Below are 27,095 nucleotides of genomic sequence, written 5' to 3'. Positions count from 1 at the left end.
TGATGCCGGGTGTTGGCCCTGTGTGCCTCGGTCGTATGCAGTCCTGATTGTGGCGCTCACCTGCACGGCGCCAAACACGCATACGACCATCATTGGCACCAAGGCAGAAGCGACTCTCATCGCTGAAGACGACACGTCTCCATTCGTCCCTCCATTCACGCCTGTCGCGACACCACTGTAGGCGGGCTGCACGATGTTGGGGCGTGAGCGGAAGACGGCCTAACGGTGTGCGGGACCGTAGCCCAGCTTCATGGAGACGGTTGCGAATGGTCCTCGCCGATACCCCAGGAGCAACAGTGTCCCTAATTTGCTAGGAAGTGGCGGTGCGGTCCCCTACGGCACTGCGTAGGATCCTACGGTCTTGGCGTGCATCCGTGCGTCGCTGCGGTCCGGTTCCAGGTCGACGGGCACGTGCACCTTCCGCCGACCACTGGCGACAACATCGATGTACTGTAGAGACCTCACGCCCCACGTGTTGAGCAATTCGGCGGTACGTCCACCCGGCCTCCCGCATGCCCGCTATACGCCCTCGCTCAAAGTCCGTCAACTACACATACGGTTCACGTCCACGCTGTCGCGGCATGCTACCAGTGTTAAAGACTGCGATGGAGCTCCGTATGCCACGGCAAACTGGCTGACACTGACGGCGGCGGTACACAAATGCTGCGTAGCTAGCGCCATTCGACGGCCAACACCGCGGTTCCTGGTGTGTCCGCTGTGCCGTGCGTGTGATCATTGCTTGTACAGCCCTCTCGCAGTGTCCGGAGCAAGTATGGTGGGTCTGACACACCGGTGTCAATGTGTTCTTTTTTCCATTTCCAGGAGTGTACATAGAAGAAAAGTAAAACTTTCATCCGGTCGCCATTCGTCATCTACAAATGAGAAGCTCATTTCCAAAAGGTACCAAATTCATAAAATGTAACTTAACAGGAGATACACAAAACGTTTTAAAACCACAGTATTTTGGGAATATGTTTCACAGCTTTGTTTTCATTTTTATATACAGACAGATGTCGAGACGCATTATACCAAGTATCTCTGCTAAATGTTTATTTGTTTAACTATTATTGCATAAATAAAAATGGGTTTGGTATCCTCTGGCAGAAAATTGTGTTAAGTTTGGAACTGTTGTTCTGGGGTTTGTATTGGTGACTCACAGTTTTCATATAATACATCAGACTCCATAATTTAATTAAAAACTCACAATGAACATAAAAAGCGCCAGACACGTCCTTATAACACACAGTGTCATGAAAAGAATGTCGGCCATAGTATGTGTGACGTCATTACCAACAACGATTGACTGCTAGGATTTGGTTCTCCTTGGAAACGAAATAAGACTGGATTTGGTACACTTCACCGTGAACAGCAAGTCTTAAGGGAAATATATAACGGATACGTTAGGTTTTGGCGTAAATAACAGGTTTTTAATACATATGTAATGGTTCTATGTAGTACTGCCACCTATTATTACATTTTTCAATTTTTCGGATTTGGTACCTTCTGGAAATGAGCTTCTCAAATTTTATATGAAGATAAGAGGCGTGAATTCATGGGGGATCTGAAATATAATATCCGTTTGTTGCCGTATTAAGAGCTCGCCGTGAGCATTTATAAAGGGAACCGCGGACTGTCATTCGAAACCAAGGTCGGTCACTGAAGCGAATCTAGGCCTCAGACGCCCATGTTTGATGTTTTATCGCCAAAGAATATCCGAATTAAATGGATTACTGAAACGATCATTTGAAATTGATGTAAAGGCGAAAGGTAGCGCAGCCGAAGGAGGGAAACGTGTTATCGGAAAGCGGGACCTGTGTTATCATCGGGGTTATTCAGTGGCTGTAGCCATGTGTACGTCAGCTAGATATCAGCCACTGACATGTAAGAGACCTTCCGCTCGTTTAGGAAGCCAGTCAGTCAGGCTGCAGCTCTCGGCTGATATACAACAACTGCAGAGCGGCAAGTTAAGTGTTACCTTTCTGTGTTTTCCTTGTAGCATACTTATTAAATTTCGTGCGTGTTTTTCTTTTTAAGAGGTTTAATCTCGCGTTTTTGTATGCGTTAATTCATTTAGTCTGAAGTGCAATAGTTGCTCACTAGACAGCCAGCTGCATATCTCATTAATGCATCAGCGTCCATTGGTGACACATCAGGAGTGTAGCAAGCTGCATATCTAGAACTCTGTCAGCTTTTATTGCTCACTTCTTCACTTAGTCTTGCTAGGATGGCTGAGATGTGTGCAAGCTTTGTGCGGACGCAGGAGGAGCTTGCCCCAGTTTGCGGAGAGCTGAATGTGTTTTGGCTACGGTCAAACATCTTCAGGACGCTGCTTCAGGGTGTAGTGGTGGCGGAGAATCTGGCACGTCGCGTGGGACATCTCAGGTGTCGTTTGTTTTGTTCACGGGCTATGCTTCCGTGGTACCTCCTAGTGGCCCCGACGCTGTGGATCCGTCCTCACAGTAAGGTGAGTGGCGGGTGGTAACGCGTTCACGTCGCTCGAGGTGAAGGCCCATTCACCCCTTGAGTGCACAGGTGACCGTTCCTTCTGCGGGGTGCAAGCAGGAACACGTGGGCAGGGATTAGCTAATTACTGGGAGTTTCAAACTATCGCGTTATGGATCCCCTTAGGAAGAGACCACTCAGGGCTAGGAAACAAGCCAATGTACACTCGGTATGTCTGCCGGGAGTCCTCATGCGAGCTTTGGCAGCGGCCTGGCCTGAGGCTATCGAGCGATCAGAGTGCAGTCAATTTCTGGCTCACGTTGGCATCAGCGACGCCTACCACATAGGTTCTGAGGCGATCCTCAGTTCATACAGGCGGCTGGCGGTGGGGGTGAAGACTGCCGGCCTCGCGCGCGGGGTGCAACCAGAGCTCGCGGTTTACAGCGTCGTTCCCAGAATTATCGGTGTCCTTTGATTTGGAGCCAAGTGGAGGGTCTCAGCCAAAGGCTTTGTTGACTCTGTGACAGTCTTGGCAGCAGATTTCTAGACCCTGTGTTATCGTCTGGGAATTTGTAGGATCCCCTTTGATAGGACAGGGGTGCACTACACAAAGAAAGCAACTACTCGGATAGAAGAGTACTTGTAAAGTCCACAGAGGGTTTTTTAGGCTAGGCAGTAGTTTGAGGTGCTCTGATGAACACTATCCGGTCGATATGTAGCAAGGGAAACCAAACGGCTTTCAGAATAAAGACACTTCAGCTTTATCAGTAAACTGCCGAAGTATTCGTAATAAAATTCCCGAATTTACGGCCCTCCAGGGAAGTTCTCACAAATTATTCTTGGGACCGAGCTGGCTGAAACCTGAAATGGAAAACTCTGATATGTTTAACGAGTATATCGAAAAGACGGATTAGAGGCCGTAGGAAGGGGAACGCTCATTGAACTTCACGAAAATTTTGTCTATATTGCGGTCGAAGTTGAGTGTAAAACATTTGGTCATGTATAGCAGGTGTAGATGAAACCAAGTTAATTGTCGGATGTTTTTGCCGGCCAAACGATTCTGCTATGACAGTTCTAGTCATTGAAAGAAAGTCTACGATCAATAGAGCGTAAATAACCAGATCATGCAATACTAGTTGGAGGCGACTTTAATCTACTGAGTATAGACTAGGATGTCTCTGGCTTTTTGTGTGTGTGTGTGGGGGGGGGGGGGAGGGGGCGTAGAGACTGACAGTCATGCGAAATAGCTTGACTACGTTTTCTAAAAACTGTATTGTCTTAAAAAGCTAGCTCGGCAGCTCACACGCAGTGGACATATCCTAGACCTTTCGGCTACAAATAAGCCGGACCTTATCGAAAATGTCAGTATAAGAAGGGGTTTAGCGATCGTGATGTCATTACAGTAATTATGACTACGAAAGTTAATAAATCAGTCTGGATATCCTTACTACAATTGTTTTATTGCTGGTAACTGTATGGCAGGTATTTCAGTATGTTCCACAGTTCAATGTCTTAAACTGTTGTAAATGTTTGTAGCTACAGTGTACCACTTTTGACTGAGCTGCAGTTTCCAAGAAGTGGATTTGGTTTCTACAAGTGTAGGCAGTCACTTCACAGTCATATGTTCCATTGGTCCACAGGATAGTATATGTCATTATAAGACATACTGTAAGTGAAAGCTCTTAAAGCAACTGCAATAAGTTAACATAATTAATATTTTACAAGACAGGCTTGTTTTGGCTTAATTGCCATTATAAAGTACCCTACGAAAATAAGATTATTTATATGTAAATCGTGGCTGTTCAATATTCATATTTGCTTTGCTACTTACATCTAGTTGGAAGTTATGACCATGCTTCATCTGTACTAAATTTTATCTGTCAAGCAGCAGTATGTAAAATTTATGTAATACACCTTCTCTTAACCAGTGATCATTCAGAACACAACAGAGAAGAATCAATCTGAAATCACCATTTCCAGTTCTATTCACTTTTTGCATAGTGACCGAACATTCTGGTAAAATAGCATAAAATCATTTTTTCTGGATTGCTTTGTTGAGAATTTATCAGTACTTTGCTTTTAGATTCCTGTTTCTCGTTAAACATTTCTACTCGTTGGTCTGACCTATCATCTTTTCTATTTCTTTAAATTATCACCACATTGGCTAAAAATCCTTTTGGCTTGTTTTTTTTTTTTTTAGCTCAGCTGTCAACATTTACTGCGAACCTTAGAGCCTAACTACCCAAGTGAAATTTGTCTGGGTTTAAGTTATTACTGGTAATGCATTTATTATGATTTAGAAATACTGCCCCTAAAGTGTCGCCTGATATAGCACATAGTCAATTATCCTGTATATATAGATATTGCTCACTGATTTGATGTACATGACTGCACTTATCACTGTCTAGAATTCGCAATGGATGTTCTCGGCTTTTCTAATTACATTTCTTGTTTCGTTTATGGCGTCGCTTTCACTGTGCTAGGAAGAGAATTCGTCCCCAAATTCGCAAAGAAACCTCTATGAATTTCTTTGCAGACATTGGAACCTCCTTTGAGGTTTGTTTGGTACTTCAAACGTTTTTCAAGTGTTTATTCATATGATGGCCCCTAATGCTATGTAGAACATGGGTTTAACAGTTTGGGGCATCGATATTTTTCGTAACAGAATTTCCAGTTTAAAGAAACTTGTTTTGTTACACTCATTTCTGTTCATGAGTGTAAGTTCTACTTACATTTATTACATTAATCTGTTCATACACGTCTGCCGATTTCACGTATTCTGCATATTTCTGTCGAATCATTTTTCACTTCATTTAAAGTTAAATGTTATGCAGGTGATGACTTTCAGAAAACATTTTTCACATTCCTTACATGCTGGAGTATCGTCGATTGGCTCTTCTCTGGATATCGAAGTGTTACTTCACTGATGTGTTGGCACCACCCTTCAGCTGCTATTTCAGAAAGCCCAGTAAATTATCTGGTATATGTGTGACAGTGTTTCCTACATTACTTGTATATTGTTTCATATTTCATCTCCCTACTTTTTTCTTGTGATAATTTTTCCTTGTCTCTATTTCTTCTACAACTTAGACTTGGATCATTTGTTTAATCATTTTCTCTGCCCCCCTTAAAACAGCCTTGGTTTGTGTGCAGGATTAGCAGGAACAGTCTGAAAAGTTTGTAAGAATGTTGTAGGGGAAGCTGTGCTGAGAATAAATAGTAAGGAAAAAATCGATACTTTGCGTCGTTTCCGAGTTATTTAACATTGAAGTTAGCCAATGAGATCGTCGCGCGTCCAAATTTGAGCGGCCTGCCAGAGACACTGTTGTCAAACTTGATCTTCGTTTTGTTTCCCCAAAGCAAAAACACTTAGCTTTTGCTCACGTAGCTTAAATTTATCACTTCCGAAAAAGGCGCATTTAACTGACAATGAACATTTAAACAATTTTAACTCCCGGGTTAACAGATATCTATGTCTTGAAGCATTTTAACGTGTAAAAGTGTTTGAATTTGCGCGCGAAAGACCTGATTGGCTAACTTCAATGCTAAATAACACTGAAACCGCGCAACGTATGAAATGTTTTTCTTAACAGTTATTTCTCAGCACAATCGTCCCTGCAACACCCTTACGAGATTTTCAGACTGTTTCTGACCAGCCAGTATTAAGTGACTTATAGCACAGTGAATTTAGCTGTCAACGTTACATGGTGACGTCGTGGCATACGTCAGTAGCACCGGAACCACATTCTGGCCTTAACTCGAAGCAGTACAGTGGAAGGCGGGAGCTACGTTAGCTGAAACCAAAGTGCAAGAGATGACTGTTCTGTGATTATAAAAGACAGGGGCAATCTAAATCTAACTGAAGGAAAAGATTCGAACTGTAGAAGTGTTTGTAACTGCTGTCGAAAATCTTTTAAGGACTGTAGCAACATATATCTCAGGTATGTACAAACTACATCAATTCAGCATGCTCAAAATGATTTTGTAATTGTACTACTACTTATCTTACTTGTTGTGAACTTCTAAGTTTGATTCCCCCTGCAACACTATTAAGCCGTTAGATTAAGTTAGGTTAATCTTGACACTGGCTGGAATTTGGCTTAACTGGCCACATGTATAGGACTAATTATTCTTTAATTATCTGAGTGCAAAATGCAATACCCTTTAGTTTTGATAATTTATTAGTTCTGTGAATCAAGGACTCTGCAGTATAAAAAAGATACTGGATCTTGCCTTAGTAACTAAACACAATTTTTGAAATTTTTCCCACACATCATGTCAACAAAAGTGATATCACACAATACAGTATGCCTCTTATATATTTAAGAAATTCAATTTTAATTTGTGTTACAGTTTTATTTTTTGGATACTCCATTACTGCATTGAATCGGTGCTCAATCAAGTAACCCTTCAAGACTTATTTAAAACTGTTTATTTCTGTTATTACTATTGTGGAAGTGGGTAATGTATTATAGAGTTTGATGCCAGGATGGGGAATGTGATAATGCTGTATTTGTCCTTTGTATATGTGGATAATTTATTTCTTATGTTTAGTAGCTATGTACAGATGCATTATGGGTGATATGTGGACTGCTACTGTTTAGTATCATTTACTATTATTGCATTATCTGGTAGGTATATACAAAGAAGTGGTAGTAGTTTATATTTCCTCAATAGCTGCCTGCATGATGACATATGGTCTACTATTTCCATTAATTCTGTACTCATATGCCACAGTTTTCCAAAATACTGCATGATATTTGAATACTGAGAAAACATAAGCAAAATATGTGGGCTGGAAGTCTTCACACACAAAACAAAATGGTACGTATTCACCTACAGTAACAAAATTGTCCACAGAATAGGCAACATATTGAATAAAGAGGTACTTCAAACAGCATATAGGACAGGCAATACAACATAGAAAAAACTCAGAACATAGGAGACACCCACAGACAAGCTCAACAGATCAGGAATATATTAACTGACATGCATCACTTTTCAGTTAGTATACATAGGACTAACATAGTGTTCACCGCATTTTACGTAATAAAAAGGCGTTTATAAAGAAAGAAATTACGCAAAGTGCATTAACATGTGCACACAGTGTCCTTGGAATGCAAAAGAAGAAGGATTAGTCACAACAAAAAATTAATAGTAACACATATATACATGAAACATTTGACATGTCAAAATCACGTTTTCAAAAAATCAAGGGATCTGTTAACTCACCCATGAAATTCAGACTTACATCTTTTGGTTTGCAGATGACAAGCTATCAGTGCAGGAAACCATGCTAGTAGTCCTGCAAAACCATATAATTTAAAATCACGATAAGAAGCAAAACGAACAAAAACTTCTTTTAGACTCACTTTGTTAAATTAGTTACAACCTGAAATACGTTCACTTTTTCCAGTTTTTCAATAAACAAAAACCCACTGATGATGGCACAAAGGTGCTACAACATTTTTGGGTAAAAAGAAAAAAACTGTGTGTTGGCAAAAAGGCAGAACCCATAATTTATAAATTGTGTTTTCTGTATTTCAGAGAGTTGAAAATGAGTGACCAGGGAAGTGTAAACGACACAGAAATTGAAGCTGATGTTGACGAGGTGGCATCAGATTCTGCTTGCGTACATGACGAGTCAGTTGATGAGATGCACATAGCAGGCAACTCAACTTGGGCGCTGCTTCCCATGGTAACATGACAGCCTTCCTATATCAGTGAAATGCCAAAGGACCTGCCATTGGGCTATCGCGACTCGCCACTTGTAACTCTTCCTACCTATTATTTAGGTTAATTACTGGTTCTGAATACTGAATTCTATTAGTTTACTGTATTTTCGATGTTGCATTAGGCTATCGACTTTTTGCACAGTACTGGAGAATTACTTACTCCAAAAGTTCACGTTTGACAGTTACTGAGTTCCTAATGATGTATCTTTGTGACACATACCCTATCAAAGTGTTTTTCTTACTCCTCCACATAACGTGATGCTGTAAATACGTACTTAGATAGTTTCATGTTCTTCTGATCATTTGCAGATCAAATTGTAAAATGTGGTATGAGTAATCTTACATATACATCACAACTTAATTTTTAAAAATGGCTACATGGTGAACATTAATAAAGTCCCTTCTTAACTATGTATACCAGTGTAAGTTAGTAATTCTTGCCAACAAACTTTTACACCATACAGTAATGGAACTTTTTCTACAGATTAAAGGACTTGTCAGTTAGAAACTTTTTTTAGTTTGCTTGCAAATTTTACTTTGATCAAATATTTTTATTCCACCATTGTGCACCCCTTGTTGTGCTAAAGACAGCCTTAATATGAAACATTCAATGGTATGTTTCCTTCAGGTATGGTACTTATGTGCACAATTGTTTTTAACTGCATTGGATTATTTACAATATGCATCATGAGGAAGCTTTGGAAACTTATGGCAGCATGTAGTTACTGACATCTCTCCTATCATCTTTCTTAAAGAGTCAATAAATAAGACAGTGCTTATTACAAGGGAACAAATCTTTAATACCCTATAAGAACCACCATCAAAACCAGATGAACTTTTATTTTTGAGAGAATGTATGATTTCCTTAATTTCAGAAGGAGAAGTTGGTGATACATTCACTCATATGAGTGAATATTATGAAAGCTACATTTTCAACTTACTGCTGTGATTTTGCTCTTGAACTGTTTGTTCTGATGTTTTCTGTTGTATTTAAGAAATGACTATTAAATATATTTGCTACTTATGATTCATCATATATTGTCCCTTCATTCAGTTTTGTAGTGATGTTATCCTTTTCTGTAGCCAATTTCCCTGTCTCTCGTCTCACTAAATTTCATGTAGCCTTCAGAATGTTGTCAGAATTACTGATTTCTTACATACACGCATGTTTCTTAATTTTTAATAACTTTACACAGTAGTTTTCAGTAGCTTTTGTAGTGTTTAACTGCTGCAGAATCTCTACTCCTTCGAGCAAAATTCATTTCACCTCTTATTTCTAAAGAGATGTTGATCCTGCTTGTGATCCATACGTTTTTACATGGTTGTTTAAAGTTATTTTTGATTAGCTTTTGTAAAAATGCATTGAAATGATGAGAAAAGTTTCTTATAATCAGTAACAGTTTATATTAAACTCCGAATGAATTGTACTTCATGTTTAGAGAAGAAAATCCGCACATTCTCTACTGTTTGTCCACACATCAGTGCAAAGCAACGAAGGAAGTTTAGTGTTTAACATTCTGTCAAAATCGAAGTCATTAGATATACAGCATAAGTTCGGATTGTTTTGAGGATGTGCAAGGAAATGAGCCACGCCCTTTCAAAGGAATCATCCTGGTATTTGCCTCAAAGGATTTGGGGAAATCACAGATAAATCTAAAGTCAGGTTGGCCTCATCCAGATTTTAAACGCTATCCTTTCAAACTGAGTCTAGTGTGCTAGCCACTGATCCACCTTGCTCAGTGTCCTCTGTGCATCCATTGCCTTCAGTTTTCATAAGGTCATCACAAAAAAATGTCTGTTGTCTCATTTAATATAAAACTACTCATAAATCAATTATAAATCTTTGTGTATATTTTCCACTCGAAATATGTGATTAAGTACACCTCACTCAAGTTGGACTCACTCTGCTGACATGCAAATCGTACAAAACTGACATAAGTGTACAAATATTACTGTTCTTGCCTATTTTTCATACTTCAATGTTATATACCATCATTATGCACCCCGTGACCTGCTTGGTAGGCCAGACTCACTAATTCAACAAGGCAGATCGATGGGCACCAAAACCACACCTACCTCAGATGACAGGTATCTTCGCACCAGCTGTCGGCAAATCCCTCGATAATCAATAAATGAACTTGAAACATAGTTAAAAGGATTCTAAAAGTTAAAATCCCAGAATAATTCCAAATTTTACTGCTAATGATGAAAAACAGCAACAGAGTTGTGTTGACACAGCTGCAATTATAGCTCAGATAATTTTAACATTTTACAGCATTTTCTTTTACAGGTTCTTCATTTACCACATAAATTACCGAAAAAAATGAAAAATCAAATATAGCAAAACACAATGAAAACATCATGACATTAAGCACTTCTTGTTAGCATCGAATATAAAATGAGCAAAATGTGTAAAATACCACAAAACAGGTTGCACAGTTGTCTGAAAGACATTCTCAGGAATTAGTGACAAGTATGAAAAAGATTAATGCACAAAGAGATGACAATGTTTCCTTTCAGGGGTTGCATACATGCGTGCTTGAAAGCTGTAACATGCCGCAATGTAATGCTTCTGAACGTTGTCATGTTTCTCATAATGCATTGTCTGAGCAGGTCCCTTGTTGCTTACCTGGCACCTACAACGTATACCTGGTTAGTGGTTTACGATATCGACTGGTGTTTGCTAACATGTCAGACTGCCTGCTGGTGTTCCCCTCTCAACTGTGAGCTTGGGAGCAATAGGTGAAGCCTCTGTTAATGCTACTGATAGCAGCCACTTTGTCGTGGGCAGCTTAATCCGTCATTCTACTATTTAGAAGAGAAATGCTGAGCTGGAGACAAAGATTTATGCCCTTCAGGCAGAATTAGACCACATGAAATTTAAACTAGATAGGCTGAAGCAGGTAAATTATCTTGGGAACTGAGTAAAGGTAACAAGCAATAGACGAAAGGAGAACAGCTCTTCAACATCATCTATGTTTGAACTAACAAAGCCAAATAAATTTGACTTGTTACCTGACATGGGAGGGGAAGAGCGTCATCCAGCTGTAGGTCACAGTAGGGTCCAGCAGCATTCTAGCAAAGAAACTTAATGGAGAGAGTTAATTAGTTAGTTACTTCCAAGTTCCATAGGTCAATCTCATGGTAACAGTTATGATGTGGAATGTGTCAAGTGCATAAGAAATGCACAAATGAATGAAGGTTCTTTTTTCAAAAAAAAAGAAAAGAAAAAAATGCTTAAAATTTTTGTTGCCCATCCCATGCCCTTGTTGTTGTTGTTGTGGTCTTCAGTCCTGAGTCTGGTTTGATGCAGCTCTCCATGTTACTCTATCCTGTGCAAGATTCTTCATCTCCCAGTACTTACTGCAACGTGCATCCTTCTGAATCTGTTTAGTGTATTCATCTCTTGGCGTCCCTCTACGATTTTTACCCTCAACGCTGTTGTCCAACGCTAAATTTGTAATCCCTTGATGCTTCAGAACATGTCCTACCAACCGGTCTTTCTTCTAGTCAAGATGTGCCACACACTTCTCTTCTCCCCAATCCTATTCAATTCCTCCTCTTAGTTATGTGATCTACCCATCTAATTTTGAGCATTATTCTGTTGCACCACATTTCGAAATCTTCTTTTCTCTTCTTGTCCAAACTATTTACCGTCCATGTTTCACTTCCATAGATGGTTACACTCCATACAAATACGTTCAGAAACGACTTCGTGACACTTAAATCTATACTCGATGTTAACAAATTTCTCTTCTTCAGAAACGCTTTCCTTCCCATTGCCAGTCTACATTTTATATCCTCTCTACTTCAACCATCATCTGTTATTTTGCTTCCCAAATAGCAAAACTCCTTTACTACTTTAAGTGTCTTATTTCCGAATCTAATTCCCTCAGCATCACCCGAGTTAACTCGACTACATTCCATTATCCTCGTTTTGCTTTTGTTGATGTTCCTATTATATCCTCCTATCAAGACACTGTCCATTCCGTTCAACTGCTCTTCCAAGTCCTTTGCTACCTCTGACAGAATTACAATGTCATCGGCGAACCTCAAAGTTTTTATTTCTTCTAAATGAACTTTGATACCTACTCCGAATTTTTCTTTTGTTTTCTTTACTGCTTGCTCAATATACAGATTGAATAACATCGGGGAGAGGCTACAACCCTGTCTCACTCCCTTCCCAACCACTGCTTCCCTTTCATGTCCCTCGACTCTAATAACTGCCATCTGGTTACTGTACAAATTGTAAATAGCCTTTCGCTCCCTGTATTTTAACCCTGCCACCTTTAGAACTTGAAAGACTGTATTCCAGTCAACATTGTCAGAAGCTTTCTCTAAATCTAAAAATGTTAGAAACTTAGGTTTGCCTTTCCTTAATCTATTTTCTAAGATAAGTCGTAGGGTCAGTATTGCCTCAAGTGTTCCAACATTTCTGGGGAATCCAAATTGATTTTCACCGAGGTCGGCATCTACCAGTTTTTCCATTCGTCTGCAAAGAATTCGCGTTAGTATTTTGCAGCTGTGACTTATTAAACTGATAGTTCGGTAATTTTCACATCTGTCAACACCCGATTTCTTTGGGATTGGAATTATTATATTCTTGAAGTCTGAGGGTATTTTACCTGTCTCACACATCTTGTTCACCAGATGGTAGGGTTTTGTCAGGACTGGCTCTCCCAAGGCCGTCAGTAGTTCTAATGGAATGTTGTCTACTACTGGGGCCTTGTTTCGACTCAGGTCTTTCAGTGCTCTGTCAAACTCTTCACATAGTATCATATCTCCTATTTTATCTTCATCTACATTCTCTTCCATTTCTATAACATTGTCCTCAATAACATCGCCCTTGTATAGACCCTCTATTTACTCCTTGCACTTTCCTGCCTTCCCTTCTTTGCTTAGAACTGGGTTTCCATCTGAGCTCTTGATATTCATACATGTGGCTCTCTTTTCTCCAAAGGTCTCTTTAATTTTCCTGTAGGCAGTATCCATCTTACCCCTACTGAGATAAGCCTCTACATCCTTACATTTGTCCTCTAGCCATTCCTGCTTAGCCATTTTGCACTTCCTGTCGATCACATTTTTGAGACGTTAGTATTCCTTTTTGCCTGCTTCATTTACTGCGTTTTTATATTTTCTCCTTTCATCAATTAAATTCAATATTTCTTCTGTTACCCCAGGATTTCTACTAGCCCTCGTCGTTTTACCAACATGATCCTCTGCTGTCTTCACTACTTCATCCCTCAAAGCTACCCACTCTTCTTCTACTGTATTTCTTTCCCCCATTCCTGTCAATTGTTCCCTTGTGCTCTCTCTGAAACTCTGTACAGCCTCTGGTTTACTCAGTTTATCCAAGTTCCATCTCCTTAAATTCCCACCTTTTTGCAGTTTCTTAAGTTTTAATCTACAGTTCATAACCAATAGGCAAAATACATATATTATACCTATAGATTTATTTATTCCTATTCAAAAATTCATCTGTGAAACAGAAGGAGTTGTCAAGGAGATCTGATTTCTATTAATTTTTAAAACTGCTACTGCTGTCTGTAAGACATTTTATTTCATCTGGTAATTTATCGAAAAGTTTTACAGCGACATATTATGTCCCTTTCTGTGCCAAAGATAGGTTAAGTAGAGGATAATGTATTTCTTTCTTCTGGTATTGTAATCATGAATGGCAAAGTTGTTTTTAAACTGGACCATGTTGTTGAGAACAAATTTCATTAATTAGTAAATGTACTGTGAGACTGTTGTAAGAATTCCTTACACTTTACAGAGATCCCTACAAAATGTACAACTATGAGCCCCAAACATTATTCTAACCACTTTCTTTTGAGCAGTGAATAGTTTTTGCCTAAGTGTTTATTTACCCCAGAATATTATTCCATATGACACCAGAGAGTGAAAGTATGCAAAGTATGATTGCTTCCTAATTTCTATATCCTCAAAATTATCAATTACTCTGATTGCAAAAGTTGCTGAACCTAGTCGCTTTAGGACATTCAAACTATGAATTTCCCAATTAAGATTCTTAGCTATATGTACATCCAAAAACTTAGTATGCTCTACCCTGGCTACTAACTTCTGTTGATGTGTTATATTTATTCAAGGAACTGTACTCTTTGCAGTAGAAAATTGTATGTACAATATTTCTTCAAAGGTCAGAGCATACCCATTCGAAAAAAAACAAAACAATCAATAACTTTTCCAAAGACATTATTTGTATAATTTGATATTGGAGTTTCTTTAACTGGATTATTAATGATGCTTGTATCATCAGCAAACAGTGTCAGTTTAGCTTCTTGTCTCAGATAAGAAGGGAGGTCATTCACATACATCAAGAACAGAAGGGGGCCCATGATCGAACCCTGTGGAACACCTTTTGGAATTTCACCCCAGTTATATGAAGTGATAAACTTCCTTAAATCACTTAAAACATATAAAGAAACTTTTTGCTTCCTGTTCTGTAGATATGACTTAGACAACTGACATGCTATTCCATTTATCCATACAATTGTAATTTCTGTAACATTATATCATGGTTCACACAATCTAACATTTTGAGTAAGTGACAGAAAATTCCTGTTGGTGATATTTAACTATTTAAATTCTCCATTATGTGGGCAGTCAAATTGTATATTGCTCTCTCAGTGGAACAGAATTTTTGAAATTCAAACTGTGATTTACTAAGTACTCTACTACTGCTGAGATGGCTATCCATTCTTGAGCACATTACTTTCTCTACAATTTTTTGAAAATGCTGGAGCAAGTATACTGGTTTTTATAATTGACATCTGTGGTGTCCCTTATTTGTAGAGAGGCTTGGCAATGGCATATTTTGACCTGTCAGGGAAAATGTCTTGAGTTAGTGATGCATTACAGATGTGACTCAGTATGTCATCTATAACTGCTTCACATTGTTTTAATATCTTCTTAGAGATGTCATCTACTCAAACAGAACATTTATTTTTCAAAGATTTATTGATTTTCCTTATTTTAACAAGTATTTGTTAGGCGAAAATTAATCTGACTAGGGTTTCTCAAGACTGACTCGTCCATATACTGCATGGCTTTTTCTTTTGCAGTATTCTCATCAATTGTTTTACCTACATTTAAGAAATGGTTGTTAAATACGTTAGCTACTTGTGTGCTCTTGGTTAAGATGCTATCATTATCTTTAATAGTAATATTATCTACCCCAGTGGTTACTTTTGCTGTCTTTCTTCTAAGAATATTCCATACTGTTTTAATTTTATTGCCCGAGTTGTTAATTTCAACTCTGATATACATAGTTTTTGATTTTCTGACAACTTTTCCCAGTACGTTACAATAATATTTAAAGCATAAAATTACTTCTGGGTCTTTACTAATTCTTGCTGCCTCATACAATTTTCTTTTCCTTTCTAAAGACACTTTAATATCTGTAGTGATCCAAGGTTTCTTTGAAAACTGTTTGGTGTTCCATTTAGTAATTTTTTGAGGCAACAGTGTCAGTAAGTACATGCTGACACCAATTTCCAAAATTTTTGAGAACCTGATGTAGCCTAGAATAATACCACATCTGGAAAACAATAATAACCTCAGCAAATCACAGCTTGGATTTCAGAAGAATTGCTCAAATGAAAACGCTATTTACATATTTCCTCAGCAAATTTTAGGAGCATTAAATAATGAAATAGCACCGGTTGGTATTTTCTGCAAACTATGCAAGCATTTCACTGTGCAAATCACAACACTCTCCTAGAAAAATAGAAGTTTCATGGAATTGATAATATAGGGAACCAGTGGATAGCACCGGTTGGTATTTTCTGCAAACTATGCAAGCATTTCACTGTGCAAATCACAACACTCTCCTAGAAAAATAGAAGTTTCATGGAATTGATAATATAGGGAACCAGTGGATAGTGTTATCTCCAACAAAAAACTCAGAAAGTTGTACTTAGCAAATTGAGCAATATGGTCCAGGAACATAAATTGGACATGGGAGAAACCATTTATGTATTCCTCTGCTGCTCCTCAAATGTGTCAACAATCTTACATTTAGTATACAACAGGCAGAATTAGTTCCTTTTGCAGATGAAAGAAGTATTGCCATCAATCCAAGAACATGTGAATAAACAGAAGAAATAGTAAACAAAGTTTCTTAAAGTTTCATTGACAAGTTCCTTGTATGATCTCACCCCCAATATTAAAACGACACAATATATTCAGTTCCATACATCTAGAGGTTTTTTTTTTTTTTTGGTCATCAGTCTACTGACTGGTTTGATGCAGCCACGAATTCCTTTCCTTTGCTAACCTCTTCATCTCAGAGTAGCACTTGCAACCTACGTCCTCAATTATTTGCTTGAGGTATTCCAATCTCTGTTTTCCTCTACAGTTTTTGCCCTCTACAGTTCCCTCTAGTACCATGGAAGTCATTCCCTCAAGTCTTAGCAGATGTCCTATCATTCTGTCCCATCTCCTTATCAGTGTTTTCCACATATTCCTTTCCTCTCCGATTCTGCGTAGAACATACTCATTCCTTACCTTATCAGTCCACCTAATTTTCAACATTCGTCTATAGCACCACATCTCAAATGCTTCGATTCTCTTCTGTTCCGGTCTTCCCACAGTCAATGTTTCACTACCATACAATTCTGTACTCCAGACGTACATCCTCAGAAATTTCTTCCTCAAATTAAGGCCGGTATTTGTTATTAGTAGACTTCTCTTGGCCAGAAATGCCTTTTTTGCCATAGCGAGCCTGCTTTTGATGTCTTCCTTGCTCCGTCCGTCATTGGTTATTTTACTGCCTAGGTAGCAGAATTCCTGAACTTCATTGACTTCGTGACCATCAATCCTGATGTTAGGTTTCTCGCTGTTCTCATTTCTACTACTTCTCATTACCTTCGTCTTTCTCCGATTTACTCGCAACCATACTGTATACTCATTACACTGGTCATTCCGTTAAACAGATCATTTAAGTCTTCTTCACTTTCACTCAGGATAGCAATGTCATCAGCGAATCGTATCATTGATATCCTTTCACCTTGTATTTTAATTCCACTGCTGAACCTTTCTTTTACTTCCATCATTGCTTCCTCGATGTACAGATTGAAGAGTAGGGGCGAAAAGCTACAGCCTTGTCTTACTCCCTTCTTAATACGAGCGCTTCGTTCTTGATCGTCCACTCTTATTGTTCTCTCTTGGTTGTTGTACATATTGTGTATGAATCGTCTCTCCCTATAGCTTATCCCTACTTTTTTCAGTATCTCGAACAGCTTGCACCATTTTATATTGTCGATCGCTTTTTCCAGGACGACAAATCCTAAGAACGTGTCTTGATTTTTCTTTAGCCTTGTTTCCATTATTAGCCGTAACGTCAGAATTGCCTCTCTCGTGCCTTTACTTTTCCTAAAGCCAAACTGATCGTCACCTAGCGCATTCTCAATTTTCTTTTCCATTCTTCTGTAAATTATTCTTGTAAGCAGCTTCGATGCATGAGCTGTTCAGCTGATTGTGCGATAATTCTCGCACTTGTCAGCTCTTGCCGTCTTCAGGATTGTGTGGATGATGCTTTTCCGAAAGTCAGATGGTGTGTCGCCAGACTCATGTATTCTACACACCAACGTGAATAGTCGTTTTGTTGCCACTTCCCCTAATGATTTTAGAAATTCTGATGGAATGTTATCTATCCCTTCTGCCTTATTTGACCGTAAGTCCTCCAAAGCTCTTTTAAAATCCGATTCTAATACTGGATCCCCTATCTCTTCTAAATCGACTCCTGTTTCTGCTTCTATCAAATCAGACAAATCTTCACCCTCATACAGGCTTTCAGTGTATTCTTTCCACCTATCTGCTCTCTCCTCTGCATTGCACTCTTAATGTTACCACCGTTGCTTTTAATGTCACCAAAGGTTGCTTTGACTTTCCTGTATGCTGAGTCTGTCATTCCGACAATCATATCTTTTTCGATGTCTTCATATTTTTCCTGCAGCCATTTTGACTTAGCTTCCCAGCACTTCCTATTTATTTCATTCCTCAGCGACTTGTATTTCTGTATTCCTGATTTTCCCGGAACATGTTTGTACTTCCTCCTTTCATCAATCAGCTGAAGTATTTCTTCTGTTACCCATAGTTTCTTTGCAGCTACCTTCTTTGTACCTATGTTTTCCTTCCCAACTTCTGTGATGGTCCTTTTTAGAGACGTCCATTCCTCTTCAACTGTGATGCCTATTGCGCTATTCCTTATTGCTGAATCTATAGCGTTAGAGAACTTCAAACGTATCTCGTCATTCCTTAGAACTTCCGTATCGCACTTCTTAGCGTATTGATTCTTCCTGACTGATGCCTTGAACTTCAGCCTACTCTTCATCACTACTATATTGTGATCTGAGTCTATATCTGCTCCTGGGTACGCCTTACAATCCAGTATCTGATTTCGGAATCTCTGTCCGACCATGATGTAATCTAATTGAAATCTTCCCGTATCTCCCGGCCTTTTCCAAGTATACCTCCTCCTCTTGTGATTCTTGAACAGGGTATTCGCTATTACTAGCTGAAACTTGTTACAGAACTCAATTAGTCTTTCTCCTCTTTCAATATTTGTCCCAACCCCATATTCTCCTGTAACCTTTTCTTCTACTCCTTCCCCTACAACTGCATTCCAGTCGGCCATGACTATTAGATTTTCGTCCCCCTTTACACACTGCATTACCCTTTCAATATCCTCATAGACTTTCTCTATCTGTTCATCTTCAGCTTGCGACGTCGGCATGTATACCTGAACTATCGTTGTCAGTGTTGGTCTGCTGTCGATTCTGATTAGAACAACCCAGTCACTGAACTGTTCACAGTAACACACCCTCTGCGCTACCTTCCTATTCATAACGAATCCTACACCTGTTACACCATTTTCTGCTGCTGTTGATATTACCCGATACTCATCTGTCCAGAAATCCTTGTCTTCCTTCCACTTCACTACACTGACCCCTACTATATCTAGATTGAGCCTTTGCATTCCCCTTTTCAGATTTTCTAGTTCCCTACCACGTTCAAGCTTCTGACATCATTCCACGCCCCGACTCGTAGAACGTTATCCTTTCGTTGATTATTCAATCTTTTACTCATGGTAACCTCCCCCTTGGCAGTCCCCTCCCGGAGATCCGAATGGGGGACTATTCCGGAATCTTTATGACACTTCTTCAACTACAGGCCACATGTCCTGTGGATACACGTTACGTGTCTTTAATGCAGTGGTTTCCATTGCCTTCTGCATCCTCATGTCGTTGATCATTGCTGATTCTTCCACCTTTAGGGGCATTTTCCCACACCTAGGACAAGAGAGTGCCCTGAACCTCTATCTGCTCCTCCGCCCTCTTTGACAAGGCCGTTGGCAGAATGAGGCTGACTTTTTATGCCGGAAGTCTTCGGCCGTCAATGCTGATTATTTATCAAAATTTAGGCAGTGACGGGGATCAAACCCGGGACCGAAGACGTTTTGATTATGAATCAAAGACGCTACCCCTACACCACGGTTTTTTTATAAAAAAAAACGCATTTGGAATTGGTAAAACAACTTAGTTCAGCCACACTTGCGTTTAGAATGATTGCAAACTTTTCTGACAGACAAATCAGTAAGTTCACATATTTTCATTCAGTAATGTCATATGGACAAACGTTATGGAACAACTTATCTTTAGGGAAGCAAGTCTTCATTGCGCAAAACGTGCTGCAAGTATAATATTTGGTGCTCACCTGTGGTCATCCTGTGCACATGTGTTTGAGGTGGACATTGTGACTATTGTTTCACCATATATTTATTCCCTCATGAAGTTTGTTATAATTAATGCACTACAATTCAAAACGAATATTGAGGTACATATTTATAATACCAGAAGGAAAAATGACATTCATTACACCACATTAAGGTTGTTTTTAGCACAAAAAGGAGTGCATAACACTGCAAAAAAAAATTCAACACTTATCAAGTGACATGAAGTGTCTGGCAGACAGGAAAATAAAAATTGGTAACAAACGGAGAAAGTTTATCATTGAAAACTCCATACATTCTGTAGAAGACTTTCTATTACTGAGTTGTGTAAAAGCTGGTGGGTTGGAAGTACTAACTCACATCTGTATATGTGTTCCCTTTTAGTGAAAAAAGTTACCAAACTTCAGAATGTAGCTGTATATACAAGTTCATTTGCGATGTGAATGTAAAATGACTTGTTCCACATCATTACAATATATCACGCAAAATGTTCTGTGGAACATGTAACTAACTATCTACTTGCAATGACAGATAATTGTAAGGGGAGAATATGCTACTCTGTGTTTGTTCATGAACTTATTTGTGTGCTTATTCCTTTTGACTTTGTTATCCACTGGAAACCTCATCAAACTTTACATGCTGTACTTCATTACGGGTATGATCGTTTAAGTCTGCTTCTGTACTAGTAGATCCCATTTTGAGATTTGTACAACATGAGTGTTTGAGAGATGGAGACAAAATGCCTGGCATGGATTAGATGTTGACTTGATCAGCTACCATCTGAGCTGTGTCTATTAACACTGAGTTTGGACCCTTGATTAGTAGTGGTATGCTTATCTGATCAAAAAATTTAGTGCTGAAGGGGTCTCTAATTCACTGAAAGCATGTTTGTGTAAGTTTAAGATAAGCATGGACTTAATGCCAATCTTTGAGAACCCCACTTTTTGTGATTACACACTCTTAGGCTAGTTTCCTGTGACATTCTGTCAATGAGACACTCTGCCTTTTGTTATGAGGTTAAGAATCCGTTATTGCAAAAACTACTGCCATAATACCTTAGTTTGCCAAGTATTATATTATGATTTACTCAAAGTCTGTAGAAACATCACAAACTATAATAACTGGAAATATTTTTTTTAGTTCTACCAGTAACTAATATATGAGATCATGTATTGTTTTGTCTAAGGAGAATCCTTTAAAATGTCCAAACTAAGAAGCGATTAGCAAGTTATGCACAGTTTAACACGATAACTTCCTCAAACACATTTTAGAAAACTTGGGAGAATGAAATGGTCCATTATTAGGGGTAGTTTGCTCATCTACAACTGAATAGATGGATGTTACCAAAGCATATTAATCTCAATTGGAAAATATCCCACTGAATCGGCAACAGATTTTTAAAATTGTGCTGAGAACATCATCACGTTGCCATGGTCTTCACTCTAAAGACTGGTTAAATGTGTATCTCCATCTTATTCTATCCTGTGGAAGTACTTCGAAATGAAGTTACTGCAGTATTTATTCATTTGAATCTGCTTACCATATTCATCTTATCTACGATTTTTACCTCTAATACTTCGCCAATTTACTTAATAGATGATTCTTTGATTTCTCAGAATGTCTCCTATCAGCTGATGACTTCTTATAGTCAATTTGTCCAACAAATAACTTTTGTCACCAATTGTATGTATTATGTCCTCATTAGTTATGCTATCCATCCATCTTTCCTTCAACATTCTCTTGTAGTACCACATTTTAGAAGCTTCTATTTCCTTTTTGTTTGAACTACTTGTCTCCACGTTTCCCTTCTATGCAAGGCTACACTCCAAACAATTACTTTCAGAAAAGTCTTAAATTATATTCGATGTTAACAAGTTTCTGTTTCGCAGAAATGCTTTTGTAACCATTGGCAGTTTTCGTTTTACACCCTTTTCATTTCTGCCATCATTAGTTACTTTACTGTCCAGATGGCAAATCACATCAACTGCCTTTAATGCCTCATTTTTTAATCCAATTACCTCAACAATGCCTGACTTAATTGGACTACATTCCATTGCCCTTGTTTTGATTTCCATGATTATTTCTTTCTTTTCCTTTACTGTTTGCTCAATGTACAGATTGAATAATGGTGGTGGGAGGTTACAACCATGTCCCACTTGCTTCTCAGCCAGTCCTTCCCTTTTGTGTCCTTCATCTCTTATAACTGCCATTTGGATTCCATACAAGCTGCAAATTTCACTCCCTGTATTTTCCCCCTGCTACCTGCAGTATTTCAAAGAATGTATTTCAGTCAACAATGACTAGATCTAGAAGTGGTATAAACGTAGCCTTGTCTTTCCTTAATCTATTTCCCAAGAGGAGTTACAGAGCTAGCATTGCCTCATGTTTTCCTACATTTCTCCGAAATCCAAATCTGATCTTCCCTCAAATCGTCTTCTACCAGTTTTTCTACTCTTCTGCAAATAATTCATGTCAGTATTTTGACTTATTAAACTGGTAGTTCAGTAATATTTACACCCATAAACATTTACTTTCTTTGTCATTGGAATTCTTGCATTCTTCTTGAACTCTGAAAATGTTTGACCGGTCTCAAATACCTTGCACGTTAGGTGGAATAAATTTGTTATGACTGGCTCTCCGAAGGATATTAGTAGTTCTGAGGTAATTTCGTATATGCCAGGACCCTTGTTTCTACTTAGCTCTTTCAGTGCTCTGTCAGATTCTTCTTGCAGTAACATGTCTCCCAAATCGTCTTCATCTTTGCTTTCTGTGAAATTGTCTTCAAGTTAATTTCCCTTGTATAGTCGCTCCGTATATTCTTTCATTCAACACTCCGCTCTTTGCTTAGTAGTGGTTTCCATCTTAACTCTTGACATTCATAGGTATCTTTAATTTTTCTATAGGTGGTTTCTATCTATCCTCAAAATATATTTGCTTCTGTAACCTTGCATCTGTTCTCTAACGATTCCTGCTTAACCATTATACACTTTGCTCCAGTCTGATATTTTAGACGTTTAAATTCCTTTTTGCCTGGTTCTTTTACTGAATTTTTATATTTTCTTCTTTCACAATAAAGTCAATATCTTACTGATATAGTTGTGGTAGTACAATAGTTTCACACAGTTGAAGTTGTCCACCTGTTACAAAATTGATGTGGGAAGATCGAAAGTTGAATAAATGTTCCATTGTTTCCTCCACCATTTGGGTTTTTGACAGTTGGCATATTATTGTTTAGGTGCAGGAAGAAGAGGTGGCTGTGGAGATCTGGCCACCCAGTGTCACAGAGCACTCAGGACTGGAGCAGCTTCCCTCACCCTGTGACACCAGCAGCACATCACATGACAGTGATACTTATGATAGTGACTGTGCTAGTATTGACATCAATGAAAACAATATTTGTTTATTTCATTTCAACGATTTTTGTATTGGTAACTATAATAGAAATAATGGAGTATTGTCAGTTTTTCACATATGCAATTATTCATTTTTTAACTATAACATTCATAACCGAAATTTTCGTTTTGTTGTGTATAATGGCTCAAACAGTATCCCGTCATTGTTATCAATAGTACGTGATATTGTATTTAATATATTTTATATGTCTACAGATACTTATAATTGCGATTATACTAATACTGATATCAATGAAAACTTTGTTTGGTTACTTCGTTTCCATGATTTTTATATTCTTAGATATAACAGAAATAATGAAACGTTATCAGTTCTTGACATCGGCAAGTATTCAATTTTTAGTTATAACTTTCGTAACCGAAATTTTCATTTTATGAGGTATAATGGCTCATTGTTATCAATATTACGTGATATTGTATTTAATATATTTTATATGTGTAGAGATACTGGTAATCACGATTATACTAATACTGAGACCAATGGAAACAATATTTGATTACTTAATTTTCACGATTTTTTTATTGGTAACTATAACAGATATAATGAAACATTATCAGTTCTCGAGATAGGCAATTATTTTTTTATTTATAATATTCGTAACCGAAATTTTGGTTTCATTAGGTTTAATGGCTCATTCAGTCTCTCTTCATTGTTGTCAATAGAATTCGATATTGTATTTAATAGATTTTATACATATATATACTTTATATCTTATAATGAAATCAATATTATGTTAGTGTTGCAGTTAGTATTGCTATTGTATATTTTATAAATAATCGATATGCACTATTAAACTGAAAATAAAACGATTGTTTAGTTGTAATATTCGTACCCGAAATTTTGTTTTCATTAGGTTTAATGTCTCATACAGCATCTCTTTATTGTTGTCAATAGAATTCGATATTGTATTTAATAGATTTTATATATATATATTACTTATATATCTTATAATGAAATCAATATTAGGTTTGTGTTGCAGTTAGTATTACTATTGTATATTTTATAAGTAATCGATATGCACTATTAAACTGAAAATAAAACGATTGTTTAGTTATAATATTTGTAACCGAAATTTTGTTTTCATTAGGTTTGTTGTCTCATACAGCATCTCTTTATTGTTGCCAATAGAATTCGATATTGTATTTAATAGATTTGGTATGTATATTACTTATATATGTCGTAATGAAATCAATATTATGTCAGTGTAACAGTTAGTATTGCTATTGTATATTTCATAAATAATCCTTATGCACTATTAAACTGAAAATAAAACGATAATCCATGGAAAGAAGAGTACCCTAAATATATATTTTCTTTTACTGGGCAACTGCGTATAAGAGTGTCATGACCAAAACTACAGTTCTGTTTATGCTCCAGATGAGACTTACTTGAAGTGTAAGTAACATTACCTGTGCCAGCCAGAGTGGTTGAGCAGTTCTAGCGCTACGGTCTGGAACAGCACGACCGCTACAGTCGCAAGTTCGAATCCTGCCTCAGGCACAGATGTGTGTAATGTACTTAGGTTAGTTAGGTTTAAGTAGTTCTAAGTTATAGGAGACTGATGACCTCAGAAGTAAAGTTCCATAGTGCTCAGAGCCATATGAACCATTTTTAAAGATTACCTGCATCTATGACTATTAAAAATTTCACTAGTCTCCAACAATTAAACATAAGCATAAAATGAGAGCACATTCACAGGACAACTTGATGGAAGGATTGCAGAGCAAATAAAAAGATATTAGGAACTCACCATCTCTTGAACATACAGAGCAAATCAGCTAAGCTGTTCACCTCAAATATTTCTGGATCCGTATATGGTAATTCTGATTATGGTCGAATTAACTGTGAGAAAGTTCTTATTATACAATATATAGCCTCTTTTCGTAGTTATATTAATTACAGAGATATCGGTATCAATTTCGATTTTTCCTATGGATATGTGGTTATTTCTGCTGTTCATATAGCAGTTATAAAGAAGGTGTATTCAACGAATATTTCTTCTACAAAATACTATTACTAGTTTTCGAGTAATTACAGTTTTTAGAACTAAGGATTTACTTGTTTTGAACAAGAAACGTTTTGCTGTCTTTTGCGAAAAGTCGTGATTTCATACCGAAATAAGGAAATAAGACACATCGGATAAGAACACGATACTGCTCCAGTACCAGCATAAAAGGGGCAGAGAGAAATGGGTCTTTCATTCTGTCTGTGTCGTTCAGGTCTATCGAGTAAGGTTAGTCTCAAAAAGCAAAATGTCTACCGCAATCCAAGAGAAACTAAATATGCTTACTCTCTACACAGAATGAAAAAAGATAAGAATTCGACAAATTAGGGAGAAAAAGTTACTGGAATGGTACTGGAAAACAAGAAAGAGAGTAACGAAGAAGCCTGCAACAAGACGAGTGAACGAAATAAATCTTCTGGCCGCTGTTGCTCAGAATCCAGATGTACCTCAGATAAAGAGTTATACCTCTGGAAAAATCATTCCAACATTGTTCGCATATTCCATGCAAACAGCTTCCATCTGTAATGTGTGTCTCTTCACCAATAGATTAACCAGAGATGTTGCAGTGCAGTGCAGTGCAGTGTCCCGTCGCTCAGTTCTGATACGGCAATCACTACATGTTCTTTCTTCAAAGGATCCCCTTCACCTTTACGAATTATGCGACGATGAATATAAGAAATATGTATTGTTGAGCCGCCGAGAATAATCACTGGATGAGACAGCTTGAACATCAGGAGGCAGTGAAATGTGAACGTTTGGAATGGGATAATAAGAGACTACTTGATTGGTCCTTACTTCATTGGAGAAACCTTAATAGGTAAAAGACATGCACAGTTTCTAATCGAAGGGCTAGTGCTCTCTTAGAGCAAGTATCACTTGACATACGGGAATGTGGTACCAGTGCGGTGGATGCACAGCTCACACGTCGCTCGTATCTAGTGGAACGCTCACCAAGACATTTCCTAGTCTCTGGATAGGCCTGCACGTTTAACTTATTCGACACTACTGAACTCATTTCTCTTGTAAAAATTCAAAGATGAATCTTATGCATAAGTTCCAATGACCCAAGAAACTTTAAAACAATATATTGTTGCAACATGTACAGCGATATCAGTCTATAGAAGTCTGTCGGATACTGTAAACATGTTGCACAGACACTGGGCGTTTCGAATACTTGATGACAAAAATGGAATTTTTAGAATATTTTTATGATCACATTCATCTGCGGTCTCCATTTTATACTTTTGCAGATCTTAGTTTGCAGTGTAACTGTATATCTTGACTTTAAACTCATAAAAGGATGTTATTACATGTACTTACCTTTGTGCATACGTAATTTCCCTGTTTACAAATCCATTCAATTTTTTACGTGCACCTTGAAAGTTGCAGTTTTATTTTTGGTCCACAATATTATTACTTTTCTCAACTCGCGAGATTATCTTTGCAATGCTTTGAGTGTTTTTGCTATAGTCAGCTTCGATTAGACGAAAAAAGTTCTTTGAGGTAACTCTTTGTAACTACACTGACATATTTTGTACCTTTAAAGGTCAGTTTAGGCAGTAAGTGAATTGGAAATGTTTTCGGGTGTGCAACCACTAGATGATTTAGTTTCAAATGAGATTTCGCCATTCCGTTCCTGGTTTTCCGTTTGGGATACAGTCTGGTCTATTCTACTTCTTGCTTCTCTGGGAGAAAGCGAACTGTTTCCTAGCATCTACGACGTTGAAGATTATGCGTGAGACGTCTT

At 37.9% G+C, this 27,095-nt stretch overlaps 1 protein-coding gene across 1 annotated transcript; it reads left to right on the top strand.

The window, feature by feature from the left end:
* The first annotated feature begins 6,242 nt into the window (after nucleotides 1-6,242).
* Nucleotides 6,243-24,636, top strand: LOC126278395 (uncharacterized). Its single transcript, XM_049978495.1, has 3 exons — nucleotides 6,243-6,383; nucleotides 7,990-8,140; nucleotides 23,168-24,636. The coding sequence occupies exons 2-3, from the start codon at nucleotides 8,000-8,002 to the stop codon at nucleotides 23,837-23,839; spliced, it is 813 nt and encodes a 270-aa protein (XP_049834452.1). The 5' UTR covers nucleotides 6,243-6,383; nucleotides 7,990-7,999; the 3' UTR covers nucleotides 23,840-24,636.
* Nucleotides 24,637-27,095: the final 2,459 nt, after the last annotated feature.

Source organism: Schistocerca gregaria, chromosome 6 (genome assembly GCF_023897955.1).
Source record: "Schistocerca gregaria isolate iqSchGreg1 chromosome 6, iqSchGreg1.2, whole genome shotgun sequence".
In the NCBI taxonomy this organism is placed as follows: domain Eukaryota; kingdom Metazoa; phylum Arthropoda; class Insecta; order Orthoptera; family Acrididae; genus Schistocerca; species Schistocerca gregaria.
Note: the sequence above shows the minus strand (reverse complement) of the source record. Positions and strands in the feature narration are given on the sequence as shown.